The 11,208-nt window shown below is 49.4% G+C and overlaps 1 protein-coding gene across 1 annotated transcript in view; it reads left to right on the top strand.

The window, feature by feature from the left end:
- LOC144609726 (RAS guanyl-releasing protein 2-like) overlaps nt 1-9,695 on the top strand; it is a 27,029-nt gene extending 17,334 nt beyond the window's left edge. The window contains 4 exon segments of the mRNA XM_078428231.1: nt 422-458; nt 1,630-1,785; nt 7,776-7,847; nt 9,351-9,695. Of these exon segments, the coding sequence (XP_078284357.1) occupies nt 422-458; nt 1,630-1,785; nt 7,776-7,831 (249 nt within the window). The 3' untranslated portion in view covers nt 7,832-7,847; nt 9,351-9,695.
- Nucleotides 9,696-11,208: the final 1,513 nt, after the last annotated feature.

Genomic DNA, 11,208 nt, shown 5'->3' with positions numbered 1-11,208 from the left:
GCATGGCTGACCCTGGGACATGGGGAGTGAGTCGGCCCCAGGCAGTGTCGGCCCCAAGGGGTGGGGTGGGGCTGGGGGTGGGGGTGGGGGTGGTGGGGGTGGGGGGGGTGGGGTGGGGGTGGGGGTGGGGGTGGGGGTGGGGGTGGGGTGGGGTGGGGGTGGGGGTTGGGTGGGGTGGGGGTGGGGGTGGTGGGGGTGGGGGTGGGGGTGGGGTGGGGGTGGGGTGGGGGTGGGGGGGGTGGGGTGGGGGTGGGGTGGGGTGGGGGTGGGGTGGGGGTGGGGAGTGCTGCCATTGCCCCCCTCTCCACCAATGCCCTGGGCCTACACTGTGGACCCCACCATTGACATGGAGGCAGGCAGTGGCCACACGGACTCACTTCACACTGACCGCTCTACTCTACTCTCTCCTCTCCTCCCACAGATCTGGGGTTTGTACAAACAAGGCTACAAGTGTAAAGGTGAGTGTGGGCCGGGTAACCCTTGACTCTCTCCAACAACAGCTGTACTATAACCTGTCACACTGCTCCCCCTCTGTGATCCATCCTGCCCTCACAGTCCACAGTCTGAAGAAGTGTCTCCCATTCCTTCTCTCCAGAGATGCTGCCCGTCCCACTGAGTTACTCCAGCGTTTTGTGTCTGTCAGCTCTACTATCCACACCAGTGAGGTCATGATGAGCCCCCCCCCCACCCCACCCCCCCTCCCCCCCCAGCATAGACTCTTGCCCCTCCCATCTCAGACTGTTCCCCCACCCCCCCGGGTCCCAGACTCTGTCACCCCCCCCCCCGGGGGCGAACGGATTCAAGGGGTACGGGGAGAAGGCAGGAACGGGGTACTGATTGTGGATGATCAGCCATGATCACATTGAATGGCGGTGCGTACAGGCTCGAAGGGCCGAATGGTCTCCTCCTGCACCTGTTTTACTAAGTTTCTAAGAATTCATTCTCTGTCCGTCCTCTCAGATCCCTTTGAACTCCCGGAATCTCCGGGTAAACAGCTCGAAGTGGGGCTGGGGGGGGGTCATGAACTCTGCTCCTCCCCCTGTGGGGCTGGATGAACCATGAACTCTGCTCCTCCCCCTCGTGGGGCTGGATGAACCATGAACTCTACTCCTGCCCCCCGTGGGGCTGGATGAACCATGAACTCTGCTCCTGCCCCCCGTGGAGCTGGATGAACCATGAACTCTGCTCCTCCCCCTCGTGGGGCTGGGGGGGGAACCATGAACTCTGGTCCTGCCCCTTGTGGGGCTGGGGGAACCATGAACTCTGATCTACTCCTGCCCCTCGTGGGGCTGGGGGGGGGGGGGGGGGACCATGAACTCTACTCCTGCCCCTCGTGGGGCTGTGGGGAACCATGAACTCCGGTCCTGCCCCTTGTGGGGCTGGGGGAACCATGAACTCTGCTCTACTCCTGCCCCTCGTGGGGCTGGGGGGGGGGGACCATGAATTCTACTCCTGCCCCTTGTGGGGCTGTGGGGAACCATGAACTCTGCTCCTGCCCCTCGTATCCCCCATGAACTCTGCTCCTGCCCCTCTCTTGGCCCCACCGTTAGCCCTGGGGTTCTGGCCAGCTGAGTTGAGGCCAGTTTGTTGCCACAGGTACTCATGGCCGTGTTGGTCTTGTGTTTACAGCCTGTGGGATCAGCTGCCACAAACAGTGCAAGACCCTGCTGGTGATGGAGTGTCGGAAACGCACCAAGAGCATTAGCTTTGACAGTCCAGCCCCCAGACTGAGACGGTCGTTCAGCTTTCCCATCACACAGGCAGCTCCTGACTCCACCTGTACAGGTGAGTGCACACCTGTGGGACACTGAGACCTCTACATGAAAACGGCAGGTGTGGGACGTCTGAAATAACTCCAACAGCCAGTGGGATTCAGAGGAGCAGATATGGAAAGATGCAAAATGAGGAAAAACGTTTTCACCCAGAGAGTTGTGAATCTGTGGGATTCTTCGCCACAGAAGGCAGTGGAGGCCCATTCACTGGATGTTTTCAAGAGAGAGTTAGATTTTGTTCTTAGGGCTAACGGAATCAAGGTATATGGGGAAAAAATAGGAACAGGATACTGATTCTGGATGATCAGCCATGATTATATTGAATGGCGGTGCAGGCTTGAAGGGCCGAATGGCCTCCTCCTGCACCTATTTTCCATGCTTCTATGTTTCTAAACTCAGAGGTGTTGTTATTGTGCATGACTTTAGCTTCTTTATTATTGACTGGGACTTGCTCGGTGGAATGGGCTGAAATTAGGACTTCCTCGGTGGAATAGACAATAGACAAATAGACAATAGGTGCAGGAGGAGGCCATTCGGCCCTTCGAGCCAGCACCACCATTCAATGTGATCATGGCTGATCATTCTTAATCAGTACCCCGTTCCTGCCTTCTCCCCATACCCCCTGACTCCGCTATCCTTAAGAGCTCTATCCAGCTCTCTCTTGAATGCATTCAGAGAATTGGCCTCCACTGCCTTCTGAGGCAGAGAATTCCACAGATTTACAACTCTCTGACTGAAAAAGTATTTCCTCATCTCCATTCTAAATGGCCGACCCCTTATTCTTAAACTGTGGCCCCTGGTTCTGGACTCCCCCAACATTGGGAACATGTTTCCTGCCTCTATCGTGTCCAACCCCTTAATAATCTTATATATTTCGATAAGATCCCCTCTCATCCTTCTAAATTCCAGCATGTACAAGCCTAGTCGCTCCAATCTTTCAACATATGACAGTCCTGCCATTCCGGGAATTAATCTAGTAAACCTACGCTGCAAGCCCTCAATCGCAAGAACTGCACACAGTACTCCAGGTGCGGTCTCACCAGGGCCCTGTACAACTGCAGAAGGACATCTTTGCTCCTATACTCAACTCCTCTTGTTATGAAGGCCAACATTCCATTGGCTTTCTTCACTGCCTGCTGTACCTGCATGCTTCCTTTCAGTGACTGATGCACTAGGACACCCAGATCTCATTGTACATCCCCTTTTCCTAACTTGACACCATTCAGATAATAATCTGCCTTCCTATTCTTACCACCAAAGTGGATAACCTCACACTTATCCACATTAAACTGCATCTGCCATGCATCCGCCCACTCACACAACCTGTCCAAGTCACCCTGCAACCTCATAGCATCTTCCTCACAGTTCACACTGCCACCCAGCTTTGTATCATCTGCAAATTTGCTAATGGTACTTTTAATCCCTTCATCCAAGTCATTGATGTAAATAGCTGCAGTCCCAGCACCGAGCTTTGCGGTACCCCACTAGTCACTGCCTGCCATTCTGAAAGGGACCCATTTATCCCCACGCTTTGCTTTCTGTCAACCAATTTTTTATCCATGTCAGTACCCTCCCTCCAATACCATGTGCTCTAATTTTGCCCACTAATCTCCTATATGGGATCTTGTCAAAGGCTTTCTGAAAGTCGAGGTACACCACATCCACCGGCTCTCCCCTGTCAATTTTCCTAGTTACATCCTCAGAAAATTCCAGAAGATTAGTCAAGCATGATTTCCCCTTCGTAAATCCATGCTGACTCGGAACAATCCTGTTACTACTATCCAAATGCTCTGCAATTTCGTCTTTTATAATTGACTCCAGCATCTTCCCCACCACTGATGTCAGACTAACTGGTCAATAATTTCCCGTTTTCTCTCTCCCTCCTTTCTTAAAAAGCGGGATAACATTAGCTACCCTCCAATCCACAGGAACTGATCCTGAATCTATAGAACATTCGAAAATGATCACCAATGCGTCCACAATTTCTAGAGCCACCTCCTTAAGTACCCTGGGATGCAGACCATCAGGCCCTGGGGATTTATCAGCCTTCAGTCCCATCAGTCTACCCAACACCATTTCCTGCCTAATCAACAGTTCAACAACAACAGTTCAACAGAGCTTTATTTGTCATTCGGTACCAAGGTACCGAACGAAACTACATAGCAGTCACACACAAAAAAGAACACAAGACACATGCCCCAACACAAACGTCCATCACAGTGACTCCAAACACCCCCTCACTGTGATGGAGGCAACAAAACTTCCACTCTCTTCCCCACGCCCACGGACAGACAGCTCGTCCCCGACCGACCCGCACAGTCCCCGCAAGGGGATGGAAGTCCCCGCGGCCGAGTCGCACCGGGCGCTGAGACGTCTCGCGGCCGAACCGGGCGATGGAAGGCCCCGCTGCTGAGCCGCACCGGGCGATGGAAGGCCCCGCGGCCAAGCCGCACCGGGCGATGTTAAGTCCAGCGGCCGAGCCGCATCAGCGATGAAAAGTCCCGCGGCCGAGCCGTGCCGGGCGATGTTAGGCCCCGCGGCCCGGGCACTGTTAAGTCCAGCGGCCGAGCCGAACCGGGCGATGGAAGGCCCCGCGGCCGAGCCGCACCCCGCGCCGTGATGAAGAGACCTAAAAGAGAAAGGTTTCCCCCACCCCCCCCACCCACACCACCACTCCCCCACCCCCCACACATACACAACCAAAAAAAAAAAAAAACCATCCCAACACCGACACACAACAAAAAAAAAAGGAAAAAAGACGAACAGACTGCTAGCGAGCCGCAGCCGTTAGGCACCGCCACTTCCTTCAGTTCCTCCGTCACCCTAGGATCTCTGGCCACTAGAACACGTGGGAGATTGTTTGTATCTTCCTTAGTAAAGACAGACCCAAAGTACCGGTTCAACTCGTCTGCCATCTCCTTGTTCCCCATAATAAATTCCCCTGCTTCTGTTTTCAAGGGACCCACATTTGCCTTGACTATTTTTTTCCTCTTTACATACTTAAAAAAGCTTTTACTATCCTCCTTTATATTATTGGCTAGTTTACCCTCGTACCTCATCTTTTCTCCCCGTATTGCCCTCTTAGTCATCTTCTGTTGCTCTTTAAAAGAGTCCCAATCCTCTGGCTTCCCACTCTTCTTTGCTTTGTTGTACTTCTGCTCTTTTATTTTTATGCTGTCCTTGACTTCCCTTGTCAGCCACGGCTGCCTCTTACACCCCTTGGAATCTTTCCTCCTCTTTGGGATAAATTGATCCTGCAACTTCTACATTATTCCCAGGAATACCTGCCATTGCTGTTCCACCGTCTTCCCTGCGAGGGCCTCCTTCCAGTCAATTCTGGCCAGCTCCTGCCTCATGCCTCTGTAATCCCCTTTGTTATACTGGAATACTGACACTTCCGATTTTCCCTTCTCCCTCTCAATTTGTAGCAAAAAACTTATCATATTGTGATCACTACCTCCTAATGGCTCTTTTACCTCGGCTCCCCTTATCAGATCAGGTTCATTACACAACACAAAATCCAGAATTGCCTTCTCCCTGGTAGGCTCCAGTACAAGCTGTTCTAAGAATCCATCTCGGAGACACTCCACAAACTCTCTTTCCTGGGGTCCATTACCAACCTGATTTTCCCAGTCTACCTGCATGTTTAAATCTCCCATGACCACTGGAGCATTACATTTGCGACATGCCAATTTAAGTTCTTGATTCAACTTGCACCCTATGTCGAGGCTACTGTTTGGGGGCCTATAGATAACTCCCATTAGGGTATTTTTACCCTTACAATTCCTCATGTCTATCCATACTGATTCTACATCTCCTGATTCTATGTCACCCCTTGCAAGGGAATGAATATCATTCCTTACCAACAGAGCGACCCCACCCCCTCTGCCCACCTGCCTGTCTTTTCTATATGTTGTGTACCCCTGAATATTCAGCCCTGGTTCTCTTGTAGCCATGTCTCAGTGATTCCCACAACATCATACTTGCCAATGTCTAACTGAGCCTCCATCTCATCCACTTTATTTTTTATACTTTGCGCATTTAAATACAACATTTTAACTTCGGTATTCACCTCCTCTCTCACACCGGTCACAATTGGCCCTGACCTTACTCTCTTATCCCATCTAGAACTTCCCTTCCCATTTATTAGAGAGTCCTTTGCAATTTCTCCTGTATTCGCTTCCCCTTTAACTCCATCTCCATATTCCCAGTTTGTCAACCCCTCACCCCCACTACTTAGTTTAAAGCCACACTTGTAGCGCTAGCAAACCTGCCTGCCAGAATGTTGGTCCCCCTGCTGCTAAGGTGTAACCCGTCCCTTTTGTACAGGTCACCCCTACCCCAGAAGAGATCCTAGTGGTCCCAGTGGAATGGGCTTACACTGGGACTTGCTCGGTAGAATGGGCTGAGATTTGGTCTTGTTCGGTGGAATGGGCTTGCACTGGGACTTGCTCAGTGGAATGGGCTTAGATGGAGCAGAATTTGTTGGTGCATCCAAGATGGTTTCTTCTAACAATATATAGATAGTCAAACTAAGGAGGGATCAAAGGTATCACAAGTAGATAGGGTGGTCAAGAAGGCTTTCGGCACATTGGCCTTCTTCAGTCAGAGTATTGAGTGTAGTTGTTGGGAGGTCATTTTACAGTTGTTTAAGATATTGGTGAGGCCACACAGAGTATTGTATTCTGTTTTGGTAACCCTGTCATATGAAAGATGGTTACCAAGGAACTGCCCCTCAGATTCCTATTAAATCTTTTCCCCCTCAACTTAAACCGAGGTCCTCTGATTCTTGATTCCCCTACTCTGGATAGAAGACTGTATATTTACCCGATCTATTCCACTCACGATCTCGTGCACCTCTATAAAATCACCCCTCCAATTCCTGTGCTCAGATGAATAATGTACTAGCTTGCCCAGCCTCTACCTATAGCTCAGGCCCTCGAGCCCTGGCAACATCCTGGTGTATCTTCTTTGCACTGTTTCCATCTTAACATCTTTCCTATAACAATGCAACATAAACTGAACACAATTCTCCAAATGTGACCTCACCAACATCTTGTACAACTGTAACATAACATCTCAACTGCTGTACTCGATACACTGGCTGATGAAGGCCAATGTACCAAAAGGTTTCTTGACCATGCCCCTACCTATGATGTCCCTTTTGAGGAACCACAGATAGGAGATGTGAATGGAGCTGGAATGGGGGAATGTATCTGTAATGAGAGTTGTACACACGTCGTAATGCAACACACATTTATTACAGTCCACTTACAGCATAGATCTGCAAGACTTCACAGCAACTAAACAGCTACTCCAACTGCCCTACGTAATAGACAATAGACAATAGGTGCAGGAGTAGGCCATTCAGCCCTTCGAGCCAGCACCGCCATTCAATGCGATCATGGCTGATCACTCTCAATCAGTACCCGGTTCCTGCCTTCTCCCCATACCCCCTCCCTCCGCTATCCTTAAGAGCTCTATCCAGCTCTCTCTTGAAAGCATCCAACGAACTGGCCTCCACTGCCTTCTGAGGCAGAGAATTCCACACCTTCACCACTCTCTGACTGAAAAAGTTCTTCCTCATCTCCGTTCTAAATGGCCTACCCCTTATTCTTAAACTGTGGCCCCTGGTTCTGGACTCCCCCAACATTGGGAACATGTTTCCTGCCTCTAATGTGTCCAATCCCCTAATTATCTTATATGTTTCAATAAGATCCCCCCTCATCCTTCTAAATTCCAGTGTATACAAGCCTAATTGCTCCAGCCTTTCAACATACGACAGTCCCGCCATTCCGGGAATTAACCTAGTGAACCTACGCTGCACGCCCTCAATAGCAAGAATATCCTTCCTCAAATTTGGAGACCAAAACTGCACACAGTACTCCAAGCTCTTGGTAATATATATCGCATATTAGGCGGAGCAACTACTAACAAGCGCTACAATTGGTGAGTAGGAAATAACCAATCTACAGTATCTGACAATGCTCCACTCTGTTGCAGTGCTGAAGGAAGAAGTGGAGAGTCTGGAAGATGAAGTGCAGGACATCCATCTCTAACAAACCCCAGCATTTGGTAAGTGTTTAGTTTAATTTATTGTCACGTGTTCTGAGGTACAGTGAAAAGTGCCAACCAGCCAGTGAAAAGACAATACATGATTCCACTCAAGCCATTCACAGTGTACAGATACAAGTGTGCAGTTCCCATCTGGATTACCAGAGAGTTGTTCTCACTTTACTCAGCCTTCTGATGCAAGTTTATACATTTGTACGGAAAGGTAAAAAACTGCACCAACGAGTTCTTTCACTGACTCTGAATATCTCAAAATGTGGCCAATCGATGGGATGACAATGTCTTATTGGGGATTGTGTCTGCACATTGCACATGGAGTACCAGTCTACATGAAAGCACCTTTAATCATAGACTTAAAACAAAGCAGACTATTGCTGATGTCCATGATACAGGGACCCTCTGAGGTGCCCTAAGTGAAGCTGCAACACTTCAGGGACATCCAGGCACCAACACAAACTCTGGAGAGGGTGAGGACAGTATGTGTACTGCTACTGTCCTGACTCACGACTGGCCACTCTGATCAGGTCCAAGAACAGATCGATGACCTACCCTTCCCCTGCCCTGCATTGGGTTCCCAAAGATCAAGATCATGGCTCTTCAATACTCAAAGAGCACAAAAGTAGTGGACCATTCGAGTCCTTGTCTGCTTCACCATTCAATATGATGGTGGCTGATCAATCCAGGCCTCGTGTCCTCTACCAAGCTAGTTCCCCATATCCTCCAATCGCCTGATGTGCCTGACAATGATCAACATTCTCTTTAAATATTACTGATTTTCTGGACCACAACTTTCTGGGACAAAGGATTGCAGAAATTCACTGCACCTCATTTTAAAATGACCCCTCCATCAGCTTGAAACTCCTGTGTTGGAAACTGTCCCATGCTCTGCCCACTCTCTGAGTGCTCACGCTCTGTGTCTGACCTCCGGGGAAGTGTGTGATGGGACAGTGTAGAGGGAGGATCACTCTGTGTACCTGACCCTGGGGGGGGGGGGGTGGGGGGTGATGGGACAGTGTAGAGGGAGGTTCACTCTGTGTACCTGACCCTGGGGGGGGGGGGGGGGTGTGATGGGACACTGTAGAGGGAGCTACACTCTGTGTACCTGACCCTGGGGGGGGGGGTGATGGGACAGTGTAGAGGGAGGTTCACTCTCTCTCCTTGACCCTAGACGTGTGTGATGGGACAGTGTACAGGGAGGTTCACTCTGTGTCTGACCCTGGGGGGGGGGGGGTGTGATGGGACAGTGTAGAGGGAGGTTCACTCTGTGTACCTGACCCTGGGGGGCAGTGTGTGATGGGACAGTGTAGAGGGAGCTTCACTCTGTGTCTGACCCCTGGAGTGAGAGAGGGCAAGAGAAGAAGTCTCATGCTGTGTCTAGCTCATGATACCTGATCATTGCAAACAGTAGCTGGGACATTGTTTGGAGAGCCAGTCTCTCAAACCCCTCCTTCATATTTAAACCTTTTTTCAGATCCTGCCTCATGGTTTCTGCTTTATTTTGTTTAGACTCAACATTGGCCAAGCTGAGAGGTGTAACATCATTGAAGACGACCTTGTGTTTGATGAGGCTGCGTGATCTGTTTCAATTAACCTGCAAGGACCTTCTGCATTCAAGCATGGAATGTGTCTCCATTGACCTTTGCTTTATTGTCTAATTGCCGACAGTGACATTGCCTTCCCCAGGAGTTGGACAAGTGAGGCCGGGACCAGGCACAGCTGAGATGGACCAAGGCTGAGAACATTTTAATCAAACCTTTCACCATTGCTATTTATTCTCTGTACTCTCGCACAAATTGCTGATATATTTGTCTTTACATTTTTATGACACTCCAAATAAAATGGTAACTGTTACCATGGTGGCGGGTGTTCTGCAGGCCTCCTGTGTCACTGAATATAGGCAAATATAGACTGAATATAGACAGACATTTGTTCTTGCCAGTCCTTGCCACAGTGGGACTGTGGTGAAAGTGGGCTTTTCATTCCTTTGGTGTTCATTTATTGGAAAAACTGGAGCCTTTTGTCACCCAAGGCCTATTCTCTGCATTGCCTTCCCATTTGGGATTAACAATTGTCACAGGTCAATGAAACGAGTATTGGAATGGTGCTGGGGGGGTAGTGGGAGTGTGTGGCAGGAATCGGCCAATACGAAAGGTGCAATCAGTCTAATGTGATGATACTCTCGGCCGAATAGCCAGCCACAGACAGAGGAATAGATGTAGTCAGATCACAGAAAGGTGCAAAAGATACAGATACTGTGATTGGTGACGTTAACTTTCCCAATGTTGACTGAGGCCTCTTTAGACGGTGCAGAATTTTCTACTTGTATCCAAGTGGATTTTTAAAAACGTGTGGATAGTCCAACCCAAGCAAGGACCGTAGTGAACCTTGCACTGGGAAGTGAGTGTGGATTGGTGCCTGGTGTTTCAATGGGATAGCACTTCAGCAATAGTGATCACGACTCCTGACTTTTAATATACAGTGCCCTCCATAATGTTTGGGACAAAGACCCATCATTTATTTATTTGCCTCTGTATTCCACAATTTGAGATTTGTAATAGAAAAAATAATTTCTACATGGTGAAACCAAAATGTATAAAAATACCTTTTAATAAAATCTGACAATGTGCACTTTCACCACTTGTGATTTTTTTTCTATTACAAATCTCAAATTGTGGAGTACAGAGGCAAATAAATAAATGATGGGTCTTTGTCCCAAACATTATGCAGAGCACTGCAGTTACGAATAAGCATATATGTATGGAAAGTACTAACCTGGGGAAAACAACTTACATAATTAGGCTGGAGCCAGGGAGAGTAGATTGGGAGCAGTGGTATTGGGGGAATGGTCACATCTGGCATGTGGGAGACATTTAAAAGGCAGCTGATCACAGTTCAACAGGAGGAATAAGCACGGTCAGGTTGGATGACCAGAGAGGTTGTGATGGGTGGAGGGCAAGAAGGAAAGGAACCCGATTGGAGAAGGGTTAGGGTCAGGGTTGAGGTTAGGGTCAGCGTTGAGGTTAGGGTTAAGCAGGCAATCAATATCGGGGAAGTCCCAGCTGGGGAATCCATCAACAATGACCATTCAGATTTCAAGACCAATAAGGTTGTTGGAACAGGGATTTTAACTTTCCTAATATAGACTGGGACGGCCATATTGCCAAGGGCTTAGATGGGATGGAATTTGTCAAATGTGCTCAGGAAAGTTTCCTCAGGCAATATGCAGTGGGACCCACAAGAGAGAGGGCAAAGCTTGCATTCGCATTAGGTATGAGCTCCTAGGAAATTGGGAAGGTGAGTGAGTGATGTGTCTGTGCCTGTGACAGGGTAGGACCATGTACAAGGGAACGACCATGTACAAGGG

This window comes from Rhinoraja longicauda, chromosome 34, assembly GCF_053455715.1.
Source record: "Rhinoraja longicauda isolate Sanriku21f chromosome 34, sRhiLon1.1, whole genome shotgun sequence".
Taxonomy (NCBI): Eukaryota; Metazoa; Chordata; class Chondrichthyes; order Rajiformes; family Arhynchobatidae; genus Rhinoraja; species Rhinoraja longicauda.
The sequence above is the reverse complement of the archived record's forward strand: the minus strand, read 5'-3'. Positions and strand labels throughout refer to the sequence as shown.